General features: G+C 41.8%; 1 protein-coding gene across 2 annotated transcripts in view; it reads right to left on the bottom strand.

Annotated features, from left to right (window-relative positions):
• The window catches only part of UTP20 (UTP20, small subunit processome component), a 67508-nt gene that overhangs the window by 45573 nt on the left and 442 nt on the right, over positions 1 to 21493 (bottom strand). For both annotated transcript variants that reach the window (XR_003255243.1, XM_026076131.1), the window contains exons 2-21: positions 20968 to 21048; positions 20096 to 20162; positions 19761 to 19893; positions 19054 to 19242; positions 17435 to 17516; positions 16323 to 16460; positions 15734 to 15889; positions 13951 to 14097; positions 13288 to 13422; positions 11790 to 11867; positions 10762 to 10940; positions 8621 to 8770; positions 8385 to 8473; positions 5762 to 5867; positions 4364 to 4514; positions 3872 to 3934; positions 3443 to 3601; positions 2339 to 2415; positions 1412 to 1491; positions 489 to 732 (exon numbers count right to left, since the gene is read on the bottom strand). Coding sequence is in view for 1 of the 2 variants with exons in the window: in XM_026076131.1 (XP_025931916.1) it covers positions 489 to 732; positions 1412 to 1491; positions 2339 to 2415; positions 3443 to 3601; positions 3872 to 3934; positions 4364 to 4514; positions 5762 to 5867; positions 8385 to 8473; positions 8621 to 8770; positions 10762 to 10940; positions 11790 to 11867; positions 13288 to 13422; positions 13951 to 14097; positions 15734 to 15889; positions 16323 to 16460; positions 17435 to 17516; positions 19054 to 19242; positions 19761 to 19893; positions 20096 to 20162; positions 20968 to 21048 (2504 nt within the window). In the remaining variant the exon portion in view is untranslated. The remainder of the gene's footprint in view (positions 1 to 488; positions 733 to 1411; positions 1492 to 2338; positions 2416 to 3442; positions 3602 to 3871; positions 3935 to 4363; positions 4515 to 5761; positions 5868 to 8384; positions 8474 to 8620; positions 8771 to 10761; positions 10941 to 11789; positions 11868 to 13287; positions 13423 to 13950; positions 14098 to 15733; positions 15890 to 16322; positions 16461 to 17434; positions 17517 to 19053; positions 19243 to 19760; positions 19894 to 20095; positions 20163 to 20967; positions 21049 to 21493) is intronic.

A 21493-nucleotide genomic window follows, 5' to 3' on the forward strand; every position in this document is an offset into this window, starting at 1 on the left:
AATCATCATTAATATGTAGAAAGCACAAGGAAAAAACCCATAGTGTTAATATATTTGGACATAACCCAAACCTTCACTACTTTCCAGGAGGAACTAAATCAGCCTCTAACGAAAACAGTATTTTCCCCATCTCTCTCTTTTGTAACTCTAAACTAAAATGTGTTATCATTTTAGAAAACAGACACTTGATTTCCACTGAAATCATTCCTTAATGCAGTAATGAGGCTGTGAAACTGGCAAGTTGGCAAATGGGAGATTGGGCAGCAGAAACATACCACCAGATTCATTTCAGTCTGCTTCCCTGTGACATCTCTAACATAATCCACACTTCAATTAAAAGGGAAAGATTATCTTAGTTGGAAACAGACATCATATCAGCCATAGAGTCAGGAAATAAGTCTATAAAGGGCTAGCCATGGTCCAAAAGCTTGGCAACACCAGAATCAGTTGAAAGCAATGTGTCCTCTCAACTGAAAAACATCACTTACCTAATAAATCTCAAAAGCAGCAGGGAAAGTTCCCTTGACCTAGGCTCCACCCTGTCTGGAAACTTGTCCAGTGCTTTCCACAGTAGAAACCGGAAATTTGTGTGGTCCAACCGCTCACTGCAGTCTGTCCTAATCTGCAGCTGCTCCAAGAACACGGTCCCCACTTCTCCTTCTGGCATCTTCTCCCTTTCCATCTCAGCAGTGCTTTCTTCCTCTTCATCTAGTTCATTTTGCAGCTCCATTTCTAAAGAAGAGATTATATGAAGAAAATATCTTAAGGTTGTTCCATAACTGTCAGTAGCAGGGGATCACTCCCCCCAGGATGAAAGCAATACTTTTTGACACCAAGTACCCATTTGGACAACTGTATTTAACAAGACCCACATTGTTTAGAAAGTATTCTAGGACGCCTTACAGCCCTGAAACAGCTTAATCTAGCTCTGTTCTCTTGAAAAATGAATGGCTGTGTGCTCATGGCCCTCTGATGAAATCATAGATTTCATGGATACATAGGTAAACCTCAAGAGCACGCCAAAGGCACATTGTTTGCAGGAATCCCACTGATCCTATGGGGCACAGGGTAAGTGGGGCAGGAAGATAATCTGCCTCTTTTCTACAGGTTTCTTCATTATCCCTGATCAGCCTGGGTAGCACCAGCCTGAAGCAGAGACAGCTTCTCACAACCTGCAGTTCCCTCTTGTAATGCAAAGGCCACTTGTGTCTACTTTTTGGTGTGTAGGACAGAAGAAGGAGATAAAATTCTCTCCCAGGCCTCTCCATTCCTGTCCTGGAGATGATACTGGCATTCAGAACTCTAGTTCTGAATTTTCTCCACCACATGTAAATTTGGGGCACTTAACATGGTCACATATCATTTACATTTATCTGGATTAGGGTCATAACATTTAGGAGCTGTGACTTACCAGCACAGACAGCAGCCCTCTCCAAATGTTCATAAAAGACCTTCCAGAACTGTTTATTCTCCATTTCATTTGCATGAGAACTAACAAAACACAAAATAGCATGGAAGTTAAAAGTAAAAAAAGGCAAGCATCACTAGGCAAGTTAAGAACACAATCACAGGCATTGATTACTGCTTTTATGAGAGTGTCTGAAGACAGGACATCTGCAGGGTACAGCTGTAGCACTTCTTTGCCTTTATTTATGGATCCCAAATGTCAATTGCTATTAAAATAATCTGCTTGTAACCAGTAACTTCAAATAAACTCAAACTGAGTAAAAAGCTTTCCACTGACTTCTATACAGTAACATCATATAGAACCAAAGGAAGAATTAGTGTGGACATATCTTTTGAAGAGCTGATTTAATACTTTTTGTTAATTTAAGTTTGATGGGGAAAGTCTTGTCCTTTTTTAATTATACAGCTGAAAAAAACAAGGGGATAAAGTCATACTGAGAGCAGAGAAACCAAATTCAGTATTCAACTCAGTGGGCACCATGGTAAGTCTTGCCTTGCATTTAGTAGGATTCAGAGGTCTTCCAAAAAGGATAAAAAAGAGACGGGGAAACTCAGAGGGAATTCTTGCTCATTTAGCATTTCTAAAACACTAACTAAACCCTGCTACCTTTGAGTCAAAACCCTGATGTTATTTAGCTATATTTGTCACCAGTTCCCTTTAATAGTCGGAAAATCAGAAAATAAGCTAAAAAGTAACAGTCCACATGGGTTGTGATTGAGAAATTGAATTCATTTGGGAGCATTTCACATGAACAGTTCTCATGCACTGACATCTCTGAATGGGACGTTTTTACTGCAATTTTTGTTAACAGAACAATGGAAGGAATTATTAGACAGCCACCGACTGCAGCAACTAACAGCATATACTCACGTTATGAGTTCAATTATAGGATCCCAGAGAGGGCTGAAGTTAACATAAAGCATTCCCAGTAAATACCGAAGGGGCACCTAGAATGACAATGAATACAATCTTGTTGAGGTGTTAAAAATCACAGTTAAAGACCAATCAACCTCCTCTAACTGGTGAAAGTAGATACTTTGATCAAACAAGTTCTCAGAAGTAACACCAATAATGAAGTCACACACATCATCATTCTTTGTCTCATAGCTTCATGGAGAGAACCTGTAGAGTTCATTTACTCCACACGTTGTTCAGCTCTAGTCACCATACCTAAATATCACTAATGTGCAAGAAGTGGCCAGGCCCAGCAGGTGATCTGGATTGCCTGCCTCCCTCTTGAACTTCAGGGCCACCATAACTGCTTTAGGGAGCTCAGAAAGGAAATGTCTGCCCTGAGGAGCTTTCATTACACTGGACTTAGAAGTATGTCCTCTGGACTGGCTCCCTGCTAACCTACTGATCAGTAGGACTAATCTGCAACCCCTGCTAACAGGAGCTTACAAGTCGAGGTGGAAAAGTGATAGAGGTACAGCAACAACCATAACAATAATATTCCCTCACCCCAACAAAATCTATGAACATTTAACTAATAAAACGTTGACCCTTTCAACACCTAGAGGGTGAAGTCCCCTTTAGCTCAGCAGTAGAAGAGATTCAAGAGCCACAGGCAGACAAGATCTCCATCCTGCAGTGACATCCAACAGCCAGGCCCTCCCATGGCTGATGGGAGTCCTACCAACATTCAACGATGCTGAGGGTATGGCAAGATCACAATCTTAAATTTGCTCAGGAGTCACTTCTCCCTGGAATCATTTGCCTTCCTTTCCACAACACCAAAAACGGATTGCAGGCCACTTATCTATATATCACTGTTGTTGTTCTCTTAAATAACCAGGAGAACACAGTAGTTCCAAGGACAACAGGAGCTGTGATCCTAAGTAACATGGAAGTTTTCTAAAACCTGATCTGGGAGCTAGAGTTTGATGAGCTCTTGTTAGAACCTATGTGATGGAATAAGAACATTCTCTTGGAATAAGGGAACATGACAATTGCCTTTTGGCAAGAACTACTTACTTCTTCCAAAGATCCACTCGGTATTGCAGACCGCACTATATCACATCTTAGTTTCCTTACATGGAGAAGTTTCTCTCTGTAATCATTCACTGTTGCTGGCACAAGTTCTGCTTGGAGCAATATGGCAAACACTGACTGGAGGTCTGCTGTGCCATCACCCTGAACAAACAAGTGAAATGCATTTTGTTAAGCATATCCTTTTCCCACTGGAAGTGGTTTCATCAAAGCACACAGATTCCCAGCCATTTTGAACCAAAGAATAAAGTCAAGGGACTTCTGATTTCTAACTCTTGGGGATCATAATTCACATATCTGAAAACACAAAGGAGGAGGGATCCAAAGAGATAAAACTGGCATGAGGAAGCAGCAAAGCCAAAACAGTTTACAGACAACACAAATGGATTTGAAAAGTTAAAGTTGCAGCCCTACCTTAATTGGTGCAGGAAGTGGAGTCTCAAAATGATTTAGAATTCGGACAGTCAAAAGTCGGACCTGTCAGAAGTGGAAACATGTCAGAAGTGTACAGGAACACGCAGACTACATACACAGACACATACACACCTACACAGAGGCTAATGTTTGACAGAGGAGACTGATTTCACTAGGTCCCCCCTACAGCTGAGAGATAAATGAGCTCCTATAGTATAGCAGGCAATTCAGAATGAATACATTGGGCTCCTGCTCTGAATCACCTCTACAGAAGAGACAAGCTTCCCAGGGCTAAAAGTTATCCTCTTGTTGTCTCATGCCTTGCGTAAGGTTCTTAGAAATGTACACAGTCCTAAACACATGCCACAAAAGTAATTACTATACATAATCCTTTGTGTCTGCTTTGAGCCTTTGTCATATAACTCTGTTCACTTAAAATGCATTTTAAAATACAAATCATCTTGCGTATGCTCAAAAAAAAAAGTAGATTACCTTGGACACACCAGTGGAAATATTAGGGTGCAATTTCTCAAACAAGTCCATTAGGTTCCCTTGGGAAAGGGGCTCCCGGCAGCCACACAACGCCAACCTTGTGTAATAGAGATCGGCCAAAAGCAACGCAGAGGGGTCTGAAGGGAAAGCGCTAAAACAACAGAGGTTTATTAGCATATAGAGAGCACTGCAACAATAAAGATATTTGAAAATAAGGCAACACTGTTAATAATATTATGGGAAAATTCCACATAACTTCAGACTTGGCTGGTGAGGTCGGACTTCACCAGCAAGCTGACTTGCAGTCTCCAAGTCCAAGTTACACATGCCATCCCAAGAGGCATGACATTCCTCCTTTGTACTAGGCAGGCGTATCAAGCTGGGGCTAGCAGGCTGGGCCCATGCATGCACAGCCACAGAAAAAGGAGATCTACAAATCTGCATAGCTCAGACAAGGACTGCTGCTACTCCCTAGGTGCTCAAAGATCAACTTCAACAGACAAGAAATAACCCAGGCTTAGGTGTGACACCAGCTCTACTATGAGCAGGACCCCTGCCTGCTGCCAGGGAGACCTTCTTCTGCTCCCTAACATCCCTTGCTCCATGCGGGCTCCGTATCCCCAGCCCAAAGCTGGCAGAAAAGCATCAGGCTGCATCTCCCTGCCAAGATTTGCTGCCTGATCCGGGCTGGCTGTTTGACCTCTGGCATGCCTCAGACGTGGGTAACTGTGGTTTCCTAACTGAACAGGATGTTTTGAAGCTCAAGCCACTGACGACTGGGAGATACTCCAGCACAACAGCGTTGGCAGATGACCTTAAGTTAAGCAGGATTTGCTGGAGGGAGAGCAATCGGCTCCCTTGATCCCTCCACCCACTCGGTTACGTGTGATAATTATTAGAAGGGATTTACAATACACATAATGGAAAGTACCAAACATCTCCCCTTGTGGAGCATTTACATACACAGATATGTAAGGACACGGTGGAATCCCCAAACTGCCAACAGATTGCCAAAGACCAGACTTTTAAAAACAATTCAGAAAGTGCTGTTAATTTCCTTTTTATCATTAAAATGTAACACACAGCTACTAAGCACAGTCCTCTTAGGTAAAACTAGGACCAGCATACTCATGTGCTACCCTGAAGCTGTCTAACAAAGCTCCAGTTAGCAGAGAAAGCGTCACTGAACAGGTACTACAACTATCTGGTCCTCTAAATAAGTAGTGCTTACAACATTGCTACATTACATAAGCATAATAGTGAAGCAACATGCAGGTATTGACAGAATAGGCACCACACAAAAAGGCATTTAACAAGCCCCTACATAAAAGCAAAGTCATCTCTTTGCTGTACCAAGGAGCACTGAGGAGGATCACAGAAGAGGCAGAGTTTACTTACATCACCAACTTCTTTACACGCTCCACAGGCAACAAATGGAGTATTTCAGAAGACTCTGCCAAACTAAGGAGAGTACTTACAGCTTGACAGGCCACAAACAGGCTTCCTGGAACAAAGAGAACAAGAACAGCCTGTGTATTTACTCCAGTCACAATGATCTGTGGTTGCATGGTGCTTGGCCATCTTCAAATGGCTGGAGTCACAGAAATAGAGTAACATGCGGATCTCAAAACAGGCATCAGCAGTTTCTAATAGTTATCATAACCCATAACAGAAATACTCCTCTGGCTATTGCCCTTGGCAAGTGCCCATTCCAACTTGCTCTCAGTGAAAGATGTGAGCAGCTTCCAGGCTGTGACTGCCTCCATCACACCTATGTGCTGAGGGAGCAGAGGAGCTCCCAGAGGAGCCTGGAGCTAAACACCGTTACAGAGGTCTCAGACAGCTCTGTACTACTAATGGTACTCAGGAAATGAAGAAAAGCTGTCCAAAATGGCAAGCATGAAACACTTCAGAAGGAAATATATACATATATTGATGGCACTGCACAAGTGTCTATAAACTTTGGTGCTTTGGCAATGTACTATAAGAGATCTGCAAAGTTGTCCCATGTACCTGAAGGCTGAATTCTTGTTTGGAGTGAATGGAAGTTGGGTTTGCTTAATTTTTCTATAGCAACAGTGTCTCTTTCCTAAAATTCCCAGCCTGCTTTAGAGAAGGAGGGTTTCCCTGCCTTTCTAACAGGTCTTGTCCCAGCAGCACAGGAGAGTCAAAACCCTTCCAGGCAAGGAAGGGGAAGGGCAATTCCTTTCCCTTCCACTCCTAAGTTGGTAAGTGGCTTGTTTACAAAAAATAAATCTCCTCTCCTTCCTCTCTTCCCTAGCACCTAAGCCAAGCAGGCTGAGAAAAGCTTTTTAAAAGATGTAACTTTCATGCATCCAGCTGCCATGAAAAAGATGGGGAAGTGGCACTCACTTCCTATCTATTCTTTTGAAAACTTCTCTCCATTCCAAGTTGCTTAATTTCCCCAGGTACCTGAAGATTCCTGCTCACCTTACCTCTGTAGGGAGCTCCTAACAGAGAGGAGGAGAAACTGAAAGACATGGCAGGATGAGGCCTCCTACATCTATCGTTTAAGGGCAGAGGTTTCCAAACTGTAATCTACACACCATTTTGTAGCACTACCTCTATGCAGACAAAGGTAGCAGCTCCCACCTCATTGTGGACACATCTATATGATCAATAGGGTAAGCACTTCCACACAGGCAGTCACCCCTAAACAGCTGCCTAGGGTAGCTCATTGCACTGTCCCAGTTCCCAAGCCTGCTTACCTGAGCTCCACAACATGTGCAGAAAACCATCCAGGTCTGGGACTTGCATTTTTTTCTCCGGATACAGAGGCTAGGCAGGTCAAATAGGGAGGACAGGGCTGGGGAGGCTGAGTGTGCCTTGGAGAGGTAATGGGAAGAGACAGGAGTCCTAGTACAAGGTGAAGGAACTGGAGAAAGTGCCAGAGGATATGGAAACTGTCCAGGAAGCCTGGTTTGGGAGGAGGGTGAGGGAAAAGGAGCAAAGACACGTAGGATAGGGCAGCAGGAGGCAGGAACATAGGACTGAGGTTGTATTTCTTTTCTTTTAGGGGCAAAGGAGCAAATAGCAACATGCCTCTTCTTCCATACACACAGAGGTGGTGCAGAGCTGCTACCAAGGATGAGACCCAGCAAAGAAGGTTTGGGTACTTCCCTTGTAGAATAATTACCTTGCAACTCAAATAGTCACGGCCACATGGGGCCACATACAGGGTAGGGAAAGAAGGGCTAAATCAAAAAGGACCATGCCTGACAAAGACATGAAGAAGAAAGAGTAAAGTAATGTGAAGAAAAAGTAACAGAGCCAACTGGCGGATACATTTAGGAATGTTAATAGAGGATTTACAAAGGGAAAAGGCCAGGCTCTTGGGAAGCCCTTTCAGACCATGGAATGAAGAACACTGAACCTGGGGCATTCCAACACGTGCTCATTCACGGCCAAGGCCAAATGCTCACAATGCCTCTGAGTAACAATGCTCCTGTACGTTGAAAGCTAAGTCAAAGGATTTTCTTCTGGCCAGAGAGAGATGACAATCAGTGGGGTCACTGTGACCACCTATGCCTGGAGGAGGAATGTATCACTTTAGAATTGCTTCTGTCACTTAAGACAGAGATGGTAACGTCCAGATCTGACAATACAGGTTCAGAATAGTGTGACTGGAAGTTGTGAGCCAATATTCTCTTCTACTTGACTGGTTCAACCTGAATCTGGTTTGGATTCATTTCCAACATCTTCTCTCTCATTTGCTTCTTTTCCTTCCCAATTATCTTCATCAAACCTAGATTTTGACACTATGCCCTCCACTTCGTGGAACATCTGCCACCCCATTATGAGTATCAACAGCATTTGCAGAGCTGCTTCCTTGAGGGAGTTTCCCCCCAGGCTTGCTTTTCTAGTTTTTCTGAGCTGCTCATTAAATCTGGATACAATCCTAATGTTATTCATTTTCATGCTCTGTGTTTTCAGCAAAACTGCTTTGTATTTCTTTTTATGTCAACAAAAAGCAAATGAACAGGCAATAACAGTAACTGACCTTTGCAGAGGCTTCCTTTGTCAATGGCTGTGAAGAGAAAGTCTGTAAAACTTGTAACACATGGCAGGATGCTTTCTTTGTCTATTGGTCTGTCCAAAATAAATGAGAAGACTACAGTTAATAATTCTTATCCTTCCCTTAGTAAAATGGTCTGTGACCAATGGTGGATAATGTTATCTATGAACTAGACAGTACTACCGAAATACATAGCAATAGTACCTTAGAATATACCTTACCTAATATGTGGCAGTACAACCAAGGCAACCCAAGGCTGCGAAAGGTCAGTGATATCTTCATTCTCTGGTAACTGGATTAAAGACAGTACATGATCCAACACTGGCACCTGTGTCCTTCCTCCTTTTCTTGTTTGCTGTCTTATATTAGAGCTAAAAATAAAACCAAACTTTTTAGTAACAAACAGTTGCATATCAGAGATTGTTCCTTTTCCTCCCATGATACTCAAAATTAAATTTGCTACTCCTAACAAAAAGGACTTGGACATCCCCAGGGGATTTTTCTATTAATTCCCTCCACAGGGCAAAAGACCATCCAGCCATGTGAAGGCTAGGGGAAGGGGGGCACAGAACACGGCCCAGAAGAAATGTCAGGTCTTTATTTCAAATTCAAGAAATAGCTCTGGAAGGAAAGATTCCCGTTCCCAGTTAGACACAGTGCAGCCTCTAGGAGCACCTAAGAGTCCTTTGTGTGACTGTCAGCATGATTACGGCTCATTAATGACCTAGCTACTAGCAATGACTAATGGATGACAGAAAACAGACACGTAACATTTGGGGGCCTAAAAAGGAATCACAAGCTGAGTCCAAATCAACAACCCAGTCTTCCTGCAGGAAGGGCTGACACCATACTGGAACATATAAACAGGAGTACTTAACACCCCATGGACAGCAATCTTTCCATTCCACCGTCACTGGCAAGAGCATGGCTGGAGGGCTGCAGGGACTCCACTCCTCAGGAAAGAAAGAAGCCAAAGGAAGGATAGCATCAAGAATGATGAGAGGTTTAAAAAACAAGATGTATGAGATATACTTCAAGGAATTAGGATTGATGGTCCACAGAAAAGAAGATTTCTGATGATTAAAGCCTGTTACTTGTAAAAGCTGGATGCAAAGAGGAAGAAATAAATTGTTCTATATTCCCTGCAGATAAAATAATGCAATGGATTTAATCTGCTGCAAAGAGAATTTAGTCCAGAAATTCAGGACTGGCAGAGAAAAAGAAGTTTTCTAACCATAAATGCAGCAAAGCAGCAGAACAGACTGTCAGTGCAGCTGGGGAATCTCCAGGATGGAAAGTATTTAAGAACAGTTCAATCAGACATCTTTCAGGACTGGTTCAGGACTTGCTAATTCCATCCTAGATTAGAGATGGGCGATACAACATCTTCAGATCACTCCCAGCCCTATTTTCTATTATTGACATTGCAGGAGCACTAAGAAGCCCCAAGTAGGACCAAGATTCTATCAGCTATGTACCCCATACCACTGAAAATCCAAAAAGATCAACAGACAATGAAAATAAGGGAAGAGAAATTGAAATATATCCTTTTGACTCACATTTTTCTGTTCCCTAAACCCTAACACCTCTACTTTAATAAATAAAACTAGAAAGAAACCCATGGAGTGGATTGTTTTTGAGAGAGACAAAACCTTATATAAAAAGCAAAACAAAATGCCACTCTCTGCAGGCAAAAGACTTGAATTACCAGAGCTACAAAGATCAGAACAAGCATTATCAGTAGATTAGCAATGGTTGTTCTGTGCTTGACAACAGTGACCCCAAAGCTTTCCCAAGAGCCTCCAGTGGAAAAGCAACCACTTTGCTGCAGCCAAGCTAGCTTTGCAACCACAAGCAGTCAAGCTGTGCCAGCACAGTGCTGTGTCTAGATTAATTAGGTGCCCTTTGGTACCTAGCTGTGCTCTGTGGTAAGCCTACAGTGCTGCTCTCCCATAAGCTCCTGGACAAGACACAGGCGTGCTCGGAAGGAGGACAGGGCAAAAGCAGGAGGTTAGTCACGACGAGAACCAGGACTGCAGCACTCACTACAAAGATTAACTGCCCTCTGGTGCAGCATGCATCTGAGCATAGCAAAATCCACATCACACGCCTACCACAACACTTGCTAGTCTTTTTATGAGTGGTAATCTTTGCAGAGGAATATCTCTTCTCTAACTATCTCAAAAAGAAAAAAAATGGATCCCACAGCATCACTTTCTTTGCAGATCTGCCAGCACCATTCTTATTTACACAACTCTGGCAAATACTACAGGGAAACCTTTATGCAGCTCCGCATGCCCCAGCCTCCGGGCATGGGGCCATACAAACGCATCTACTCACTGCTGAACTCAAGGAGTCTCACCTGATGGATGATTCAGTGAAAATGAGAGGATACTTTTCAAATGCCATTGAGCCAAGGGTGGGAGGCTCTGCTTTCATCAGAATAAGTTTAGCCAAAATTGCCATCGCCTCATCCTTTGCGAGGGCATCTATGCCAGAGAAGCAATGCTCAATGTACTCTAGAAAGCATGGAAGAAAATGCTGAAGAGAAAAAAAAAGAAAAATAAGGTTTAGCAAGTCTCTTTAACCCTGATTAAATCCCTAAGGAACCCAAAACACCATCCACAGAGAAAACCAAACATTCATAAATGAATGAGCAAAGCATCAGACTTTTCATCAGCGGCACAAGTTGTCAGCACACAGATGTACCAGTACTCTGGCTGGGACAGAGATTTGATGCAAAAACTCTGTTTGCCCCAAATCCAGTCTCCTCAGGACATTCCAGATCCCTAACTTCACCCTCACCTCCCTCTCCATTTAATTGATTTAATTCTTCCTAGATCAGGAATCCCAGGCCTGACTCACCAGACATCCCTCATTCTTCATTTCCGCTTTCCTTCTCCAAAACTCCTTCTCTTCATCCTAGCCATAAAAATCTCCCACTTTTACAGACAAGCTTTTCTTTGTGAACACAGATACCTGCCACCCTCTCCAACTCTAACTAACTCTTTAACCCCACTGGGACCCCAGCAAGAGACAAAAATGGGAAATTTTACTACCAGTGTGAGACTCGAAGTAGATAACCACAACTTCTCCTAATACCCGAACTACACAGAAATGCATATTTTTCCTATCATTTTTTAATGCAATGGCTTAAATAGCCTCTTTCATTCTTACTAGATCATGCCACAAGCTTAAATATTAAGGGTCATGTCACCACACAAAAATGATTCAGCATACAATGTAGCTAAACATACTATGGATCTCCCAGTTGTAGAAGGTTTTGCTGTTCAGCTGTGCATGCCATAAAGACATCTCACATCCCTCCCTGTCAGTAATTTACCTATCTGTCAACTAAAACAAACACAACACACAAAAATGTCCACCTACCCTCTCAAATTGCTTCATCGCGAACATCACCTCAGAGAAGTCCAAAAGGAAGCGCCACTCAAACTCACTTGCAAATACCTGTAAGATGCAGATGAAAGGTTAATAGGAACATATTAACAAGAGACATTTCATAGTCAACTCTCCATTATCCACGGATAACTTTGCAATTCTGCCATTTTATCTGGTTTATCAATCAACCATGCTTTGGACTCTGAGACATGCAGCCTGGTTCTGTGCATATCTAGCAGGGTTTGTTAGTTCAGCTTCACTCACCTATACTGTTTCCAATGACAACTCATGTACAGAAACAGCACAGCCCTTTTAACAAACCCAGCTGGATCTGTCCAAAGACAGCTCAGCTATCTTTACCATGATCTGGAAAACGGAAGGTGGAAGTTCTAGGATTACAGCATAGACACAGCAATCATTAGCAGAAAGCTTAGGCCCAAAAGATCTTTCAGCCTGACACTTTTCCTGTGTAGCTCCTGGGGTATGAATCTACCATACTTGGTTGCAGAAAGTTTACTACCTCAGAAGGAGAGCCAACCTCTGTGCTTCTGAAGAAATCAAGATATGAACCCTCCTCGTGGTATATAGTATCAGCGCTTCTCAATGCTGAGGTGTACAACATATAAATATGCACCCAGATTTCACTTTCAGACCCTTCAAATCACAAGGACAGCTTTAAGCTCCCTCTAGTTTAGCAGAACCCCACATAAATATACTCAAATACTTGAAGGATCACGTCTTCCAAGAAAAACTGGGCTTAAACCACAGGCAGAACCAATCTTACTTCAACAACAGCCTACACTGAGGATCACATGAAATCTTATTTTTTTAAACAACTGCAACAGCCTTATTTTCCCACTGCAAATCACCTGCGACATGCATATTTTTTAAGATATATTTTTACCTACACAGTACAACTATGGTCCACACTATAAATTGCAAAGTTATTGTGTACTGTAATAGGAAAACTGAAGAATCAGAAAAACATTTTAAAAGTATAAATACTTGCAAAACTGTGATAGGAATATATGTAACTAATCCTGTCAATGCTTCAGGAGCAATGGTAGTATTGAAATATGCCTATACTTTCTAAATCAAACTGTACTTGTCAGCAGCTTAATTTACAAGGTTCTAACCCCAGCTCACTGACCTGGTTTATAATCAAAGACAGGACATGTTCCTTCTCTGTTCTCCCTGCCTTCTCTACATAGTCTGTAGGTGTTTGAAGCAGAGTCTGTTTTTCATTGCACAGGTATCTGACACAGCAGCATCACTGTAACACAGTGACAGTCTGTAAAACTCTCAAGGAGTCCTAAGACTACTGTAGGTATCATTTTAGGCATAGGGCAGCTTCTCCCTTGTCCATGCAAAAAGGGTAAGGGGCATCTTTATAGTCTGTTTCCCAGCCCTAAGTGGTAGGTCCTAAAGTCAACTTGCTCTAGGGAATCTGGGCTCTGAGATTTCTGCTGCAAGAAGCAGTCTTTGTTACCTTCTCAATAGCTTCCTTGGTCAAAGCATCAGGCAAGAAAACATTCTCAGTCAGCAGTAAAGCAGAAATTGTGTTCAGCAGGGTTTTGCAGCAAGATGCTGACAGATCTGGTGTTTGTAACAATTTTATTAAAATCTGTGGAATAAAAGAGAGAGAACTGATATTCGTCTATTAAGACAATGATTGTCTGGTCTGAATGATCTGGACAGTCTCTGGAGCCGGAGGACATGGCGTTCTAAGCTCCAGCCCACTGAAATACATCCTAATAGTTTTGTTCAAGTTTGAAGGCCCAAAGCCTATATTTGAACCAATGGGACCAAATGCATGTGAATCCGATGGAACTTCTCCACCACAGTTACAACAGTCTAGCTCTCCTCCACAGTGGCAGGAATTACTGCTCAACATGATCTCTAGCAGCAGCAGCCCAGTTCTCCCCCTTGCTCATTTAAAGAAGGACTACACCAGCATTACACGACAAAAGGAAAATTCTCATGGGTTTGGAGAGGCAGCAATACTCCCAACAAATCTCTTTGTTCAACTTCACTCAAATTCTAAATCCACTGATACAGCAGGAATGTGCAAGAATGTATTAGCTCACCACACCTCTTCCAGATTCAATAGATACCTCTCTGGAACATTAGCCAAAGGGATTGTCTGACCTACCTGACAGACTTCCTCAGGCCGTGAGATTTTGGATCCATTTGCATGTTCCACTAGGATCAGATAAGCTTGCAGAATCCTTTCCATCTGCTCTGAAGCCACATGGCAGTTAGCCTTAGTTATTTTTCCCTGCAAGTCTAAGAGCGACTCCTGTTTAAATAAAAAGTGAAAATTTCAGAGAAATGATCACTTGTTTCCCTTCCTGCTACCTGAAAGGAATTCTAAAGAATCAGTGTTCATCAGCCCAACAAACTATTGCTGACAGTCTTGTTCAATAAATAAAACCTCCCAGAAACACTACATGATTCCCATGATATAAAAACAAACATTTTAAGATTCCTTGGACGCAAATACCTCCCAAGTTGATGCTCTCCTTTGGAACACACTACAAAACAGTAAAGAGAAAGAGCAAGAAATACTTGGCCCCAGACCCACAGTGGTTTTGAAACACCCATCTTCCACTGAAATTATCAAGACTTAGGTACCTTTACACTGTTATGCATTGGGACTTTGGGCTAATGTGGATGCTCAGGGATTACCCACATCATCTAATGGAGCTGCTCTGGATCATTCCTATTAACGTCTCTCTCTGTCCAGAGAATATAAGCTTGTATCTTTGATCCTACAAACTGAACCCAATTTAGAGACCTATCACAGACTGTGTGAGTACTTCCCTCTGAGCAAGACTGAGCTCAGCTAACTTCCAGTCATCCAGTGGCTCCCAGGATAAAAACCAAACTCCATTAAAAATAAAGGGAATTATGTCACCAGTTTCCAAGAGCTCATCACAACTGCAAATACTGAGCGACTCAGATACCAGGGCTAAAAAATATCTAATGGCAAACAATTCTGTGGCTAATGACTGTCAGGCAAGAACTGCTACCATACTAGTGGGGTAGGAGAAACAGGATGGGGTTTTCTGAGGAGTTCTGGATAGCCACAGGCAGGGAGCTCCAAATACCACACAAATAGGATTATTTACCAAAGCTGGGAGGAGTATCCTAAAGTTCACAACCATACCATTTTCTCCAATTTCCCATTTCACCCTTCTGCAGAGCAAAACCGATGTAGAGTACATTGTCACTTCTAAGAGGTTTCAATCCCCCTTAGTAAATCCCAATCTCTAGAAATAAAATGCCTAAATGTTGATCAGATAAGTAAAAAACACAAGACTCATCATGCTGCATCACCCTGACCCAACACAGCACAGCACAGGGCAGTCAGCTGTGCTCCCTCGGACCTCAGAGGATAACCCCCACATAGCAATGTGGGAACAACCAAACTGAAAACACTCAGTGATTTGCAGGATTTGGCTCTGAGGCTAAACTTGGCTCTCCAGGTTCAGTCCACATCTTTGCTGTAAACAGACCTGCAGAGCAAAAAGCTTCCCCTTTACTGTCACAACGTTGTGTCAGGACCATCAACAAATCTAGTTCAGCTTAAGGAAAGAAGCCCTAACAACTCCCCATTCTGCAAAGGGCCAGAGATGTCTGCCTCTGCAATGACAGATCCTGCAACTCTTCTTTGCCCAGCTCTGGGACTGAGCTCCAAGTCATGCACACAGCAGGTCCCTTCCCATGTACAGCACAGCACAGCCACCAGGGCCGCTCTGAACTTACAAAAAGAAGGATGGGATTTTCTCCCATGTATATGATACTTATTTAATGTTGCCAAAGGAGAGAAAACCCAATCCTGCTCTCATAGCACACAAATACTTTCACTGGTAAGTACAGACAATTTTTTCAGTCTTTCATGGGTGGAGGGAGGAAAAAAAAGGGCAACGTACCTCCAGGCACTTGAAGACAATGTCAAAATGCTCCCTATGGATATGCGCTACAGCCGATCTGATCATCTGCTCAAATGCTTCTCCAACAGTTACCCATGGTAATTCAATTTCTGCTTCAGTAACAGGTCCCAGCTTTAACAGAATTAACTTCATAGCCTGCACAGGGAAAGAGCACATCATGTCCTTATGCTTCAAAAATAATCTAGCAATCCTAAATTCAGTTAGTGCAATATACTGCTAAAATATCACAGTGATCTGAATGCTCTGTAAAATGATTAGTGGAAAAAAATAGTTATCACTTAAAATTCAAATTGTTTTTATATTAATCTAGAGAGTACAAATTATGCACAGTATCAGCAGAGTCATTTTAATAGACAGGAATATAATATAGGAATGACTAAAAATAACCTCCTCATCTCAAAAAAGATTCTTAGAAGAACATATTAGATCCTGTTAAATAACAAACAGCATGCTTATCACTGAGGATCCACTGAGGTGAACAAGATGACACTCAACAGTTTCACTGAGCACTGCCTAAGGCTCCATTATAGCAACATTTATACCAGCAGTCTTTTCTTCTTGTCTTTACCGTTTCTGCACAAGAGTGGAACATGTTTCGAACACCCTTGCACATCTCAAAAAGTAGCTGTCCCACACCTCCCATTTTCTCTGGGTGCTCCCCCAGATCAAGGAACATGAAATTGAAGAGTGCATTTTTATCAGAAACCTGCAAAACATAAGGAGAAAAAAAGTTATCTTCTATTTAGAGCTGCCAAATTAGAAGAGGCAGCTCTGCAGCACCACCTTACTGTCCTAGCCCTGCCTCCCTGCAACAGTTCAAGTTGCAATAACCCAAGGAAACTGAATGAAGGAAAATGGTCAGCTATTTAATCACCACAGGTCCCCCAAACCCACACAGGTCCACCGAGGCCACCTGAGTTGAAGTACATGCTTTTGATCATTCTGATGATTTTAGAGTAAAGCATGTGCATAAATGCATCATTAAACTTGTCCCTGCAAAAGGTCTCTGCACCAGTCCGGGAGGAGATGTTTATCAGCTGAATGCAGAATCCAGTCATCCAAAACTATAACCACACTTGGGAATATTCAAGGATTTCTGGCCCAAGATTTTGAAACCCTCTTCGTTTGAGGACTTGGTTTGAAGTTCAGCAATTTCTGAAAACAACCAATCAAACAAGTATGCTTTTTTAAGGTCTCTCAACCTGGAGCAAAAATGGAGATGCTCAGATTTGCTAGTCACTGTCAGGAATCCTGGCTTTGTATATTTTAACTAAATGAAACACAACAGCTATCACTCCCTTTCCTTGATTGATCTTCCTGGGAATATTAAATACTCTGATTTTCAGGAGTGCAGAAATGTTTTCAGAAGAACTTCTGTTATACAAAGGCCTTAAAGCACTGTTGAGCAAATGTGCAGTTACAAACTAAAGCCTCCCTTTTGCAAAACTACGGTACGACTTCTAGAAGTTTTAGGTAAACCAACTGTGAACATTTGGTTTCACTGCTCTTGAAACAGAAAGCACTAAGGCCTCTATTTGCCACTGCTGGTATTAAGTGTATGACAGAGACAAAACACTTGCAAAAAAATGACAACCCAGGAGGCACAGCTTGGCAGTTCAGACAAGGGCCAAGGGCCACAATAGAATGGAGACAGAGTCACGATACAAACATCTCACTTACCTTTCTCATTAGAAAGACAAAACTTTCAGCAGCAAAGTTTCTGATGTGAGCTTTGTGGTGAGCCAGCAGGGTACTGTACAGACTACAAAGACACAAAACAATCCACTGTCTTAAAGGTAGTGCAAGAATTGGTTTTAAAAGTTACATTTTCGGTTTACATTTCCACCCTTTATAAACACTAAGAATCTGTAGTCCTAGAGAGGGCAAATGGCCTTCCTCAACACCATTCCTTTCCACTCTCCCTATATAAAGGGCACAGTTTTGCAAAGACGACCAAATGAGAAGCTAACATGTTTACATCTCACGTCAGACAACTTAGGTCCCAGGCAGACATACCTCTAACATCTCTGGATCCACACAGATCCACTTGCCGCATCAAGATTTTTAACAGATGCGCTCAGCGGTGAAACCAAACTTCATTTGATATACCAGAATCGCATTTCAGTTGTGTCTGAGCCACAGGCTCTCCTGTGCACGTAAAGTTTCTAGAGATACAATTTAGAGGGGCAATGTATATTTGTAATTCTCCAGTAAACATCAGTAGCAGTTGCAGGTGGCTCAGCACATGCTAAGTGCAGACAGATTCATGCCTCAGATCCATAGTCAGGCAGATGTTCCTGCAATATGCTTGAAAGCTTTTGCTGGGTTGGGGAGGAAGTATCTCTAACCCATCTTTTGCTCCATCTGTTCCCAGTTGAAATTAGTAGTAAGCAACACAGGCCCATAGGCTATGGCCAAGAGAAGAAAAGACCTGCTACCACAGCAGCATAAGATTGAACAAGCAATCATACTGGGTCAGACTACAGGTCCATCCATCCCAATATCCGATCTCCAACAGCAGCCAGAAACAGATGCCTGAGGAAGGATTTAAAAACAAGGCAAGCACATATAAAACCAGCCCCCAAATCACCTGCAGTTCAGGGTTCCCAAGCCAGAAGTGGTTCCTATATATTTGATAAATCCCTCAAACTTGGCCAGTTTCCCTTTGAGCCTATGCCAACCTTCAGAATCCACAGCATGTGGTGGCAAGGAGTTTTACAGCATACAAAATTGTGCAGAACTCATTTGCTCTCTCACTAAACAGACAGGAGTAAGGGAAGAACAAAAGGGGTAAAATCCTGGCAAAGGAACAATTAAAGACTCAAAGGAATCCATTTAATAGCTTAAATCTTGGGGTCTGCAACTGGGAAAGAAAGGAAGGATACAACTATGACCAAGGTACTTGAGAAGCACCCAGGAGACCTATGTTGAATTTAGACTTTGTCACAGGTTTCCAAAATGACTCCAACAATCCAGTGTCTTTCTGAGTTTTGCTTTCCCAGTTGAGGAGGATGCTTCCTCTCGTATCACCACCTGCATCCACCACACCAGGAGAAAAGGTGACCAAAGGCCCAAGTTTTCAGACTAACCCAAATCCCTCCTCCAATGCACTACCCCATGGAAGGCAGTGGTTCCTCAAGGGGACTGAATATGAGAATAGGACTCATAGTCTGTCTCTGAAAGCAGGGAAAGCATGCTAACAAATATACTGAAACACTAAGCTATATAATTAAGTGGCATTTACACTCCCATAGATGTAATAATTGCTGACCAAGACATATGTTGAACACAGCCTTTACCTGTATATGTTGCATATGTCCTTCACCATCAACCTCCACAAGTATTTGTAGAGATAGGAAAGAGAGGTAAAAGTCCATTCCAGCAGCTCTGTGTCCTGGGTATCCAGTAACTTGGTGATGGCCAGGAAAAAGTCATGAAAGTGAGGATAGAAGTCAGCCTGGAGATCTCGAGCCAGCTGCACCACTAGTCTGGATTTCAGACAACACATCAGCGTTAGTGTATTTTAAAAAAATACTAATAAAAAACTTGTAAAGCATTGCATAATCAAACTCCAAGCTCTGTGTTCAACAGAACGCAGGCTCTTTGGAAAGAAACATATCATCATGCTTGCTTTCCACTTTTATTTAAATATCTCCCATTATGAAGCTGTGGATGGCAAGAATTTTATAATTAAAAAAAAAAAATCAAGCAGATAACATTAAACAGGGAGACATAGATGATAAACATCAACCAAAGCACATTAGTATTCTGGATGAAACTCAGTAAGCACTCACGCTAGTTTGTTTGCTTTGCAGTAGTTGTTTGTCTAAAAATAAATACTTAGAAACATAATGCTCTATCAAGAAAACACCGCCACTTTGGGCATCTTACAGCTACACCTCTTTCCTCATGTACAATAAGGAAAAAGAGCACTCATGACAGTATTCACATTTACCCTGCAATACTGCCAAAGCTCCTCAGTTATATTTTATCAGCATGTACTTACTCTAGCAGGGGTTGATAAGCAAGACTGCCTTTGACTTGCAAATGTGTCTTCAAGCTCTGCACGACAGCACTCTGGTAATAGACCAGTTGGTTGAAGGACTGGCATTTGTTGGCTACTTCTTTGTAGAATTGCACTGTTCAAAACACAAAAAAGAAATCCTTAGAATTATAGTCCAGTTGCTGGTAAACATGTAGGATGTTAAAGAAAAATAGCTCCCCAGAGCCCAATCCAAAACCCAGTCAATAGAAAGACTCTCAGTAGACTTTGGCTCCATAGGAAATGTATTTTTAACACTTTAAGGCAAGCAAGAAAATGAATAAATAAAAATGAGGTACCAAAATGCTGAGTGAGGTTCAGTTCCCTCCATTTCTGTAGTCCTTCAAAAAAGTAGGTTTCAACCTCCTGTCAAAATAAAGAACAAATATTAGCTTGCCAACCATAAAGAATGTGACCTATAAAGAGGTTCAAATGAAGAAAACTCTCAAATGACTCAAATATTTTCTTTAAGGATATTTTAAAAAATTTTGATGACTCCATTTCAAAAGGTGCTATGGAATCTGCCCGAAAATGAGACCTTTCTTTCTATATTCAAAACACATTTGAAAATATTTTCTGGTGACAGGAATCATTTACACAATTGCTTTTTAGATCTCTGTTGACTGGCCTTGATAATCTAATACAGTAATCCATAGCTCTCCCAGCACAAATGCTTTGAGATTTCTTTTGGCATCCTCACAGCCTTTGAGCGGGAAGTTCAAAACAACTATCCAGCATGCCAAGAAATAATTAACCTGCCAAGCACTATGATCACAGTAACAATGTAAAGGACACATATAGATGATGTTTTTTATGATATCTCAAGACACATGCACTTGCTTTGTATACATTCATATACTTTGCAGGACTGGACGTAGGGTCGCTGACTGTCAGAGCAGCATCCTCCCCACTCAGAAGCGCCCACAAGCTGACCAGCTACATGGTGTGATCAGGATCCTGCTGTCAAAAACCCTCTAAAGCAGTACTGTGAAGCAGGTCAACATGAAAAGGGAAACAACACAGGAAATGAGGATCCAAGAAAGGCAACTCTTCCATGCACTTCTTTCCAGTTCCTCCCAAAAGAAATTTTTAAGTGAATCTTTTGTGAAGCATATCTACTTGTGAAATGATCTGAGATCTTCTTTCAGAAGACTGTTATTGCTGTTCTCACCTCAGCATAGCTTCCAGTTCTGTCAATCCGATGAATAATATCAATATTAACATTGCTTAAACGTTCCGAAAAGGTGAGAAACTGTAAAACAAAAGGACATACATTTTGTTTTGCTCTATTCTGAAAACAGTCCTTCTAAATTACTCCCAATAGCATATACAGTACAAACTACAACAAAAAAATACTTTGAAAGATAGACTATTAGATAGCATCAGCCAAAAACAGAGGATCTGTAAACAGTTGTATCAGAATCTTAAGATAAATATTAATGAAATGAGCAGAGATTGTTTTTAACTGAAGAAGGGAATAAAAAAAAAATCCCATGGCATCTAGGACTGAAGACTGCAACATTCTGCATATGAATAAAAACAACCTTCTCCTCTCCTTGCCTTTCAAAAACAAACATCTGTACCTCATGCACAGGGGTCCATTCAATACAGGTGTCTCCAAAACACGGACAAAAAGATGCAGAAAAATCTACCAAGATTTCTAACACACTGCACAGCACTCACTTTTTTTTTTTTTT

Source organism: Apteryx rowi, unplaced genomic scaffold, assembly GCF_003343035.1.
Source record: "Apteryx rowi isolate R43461 unplaced genomic scaffold, aptRow1 scaffold_426, whole genome shotgun sequence".
Taxonomy (NCBI): Eukaryota; Metazoa; Chordata; class Aves; order Apterygiformes; family Apterygidae; genus Apteryx; species Apteryx rowi.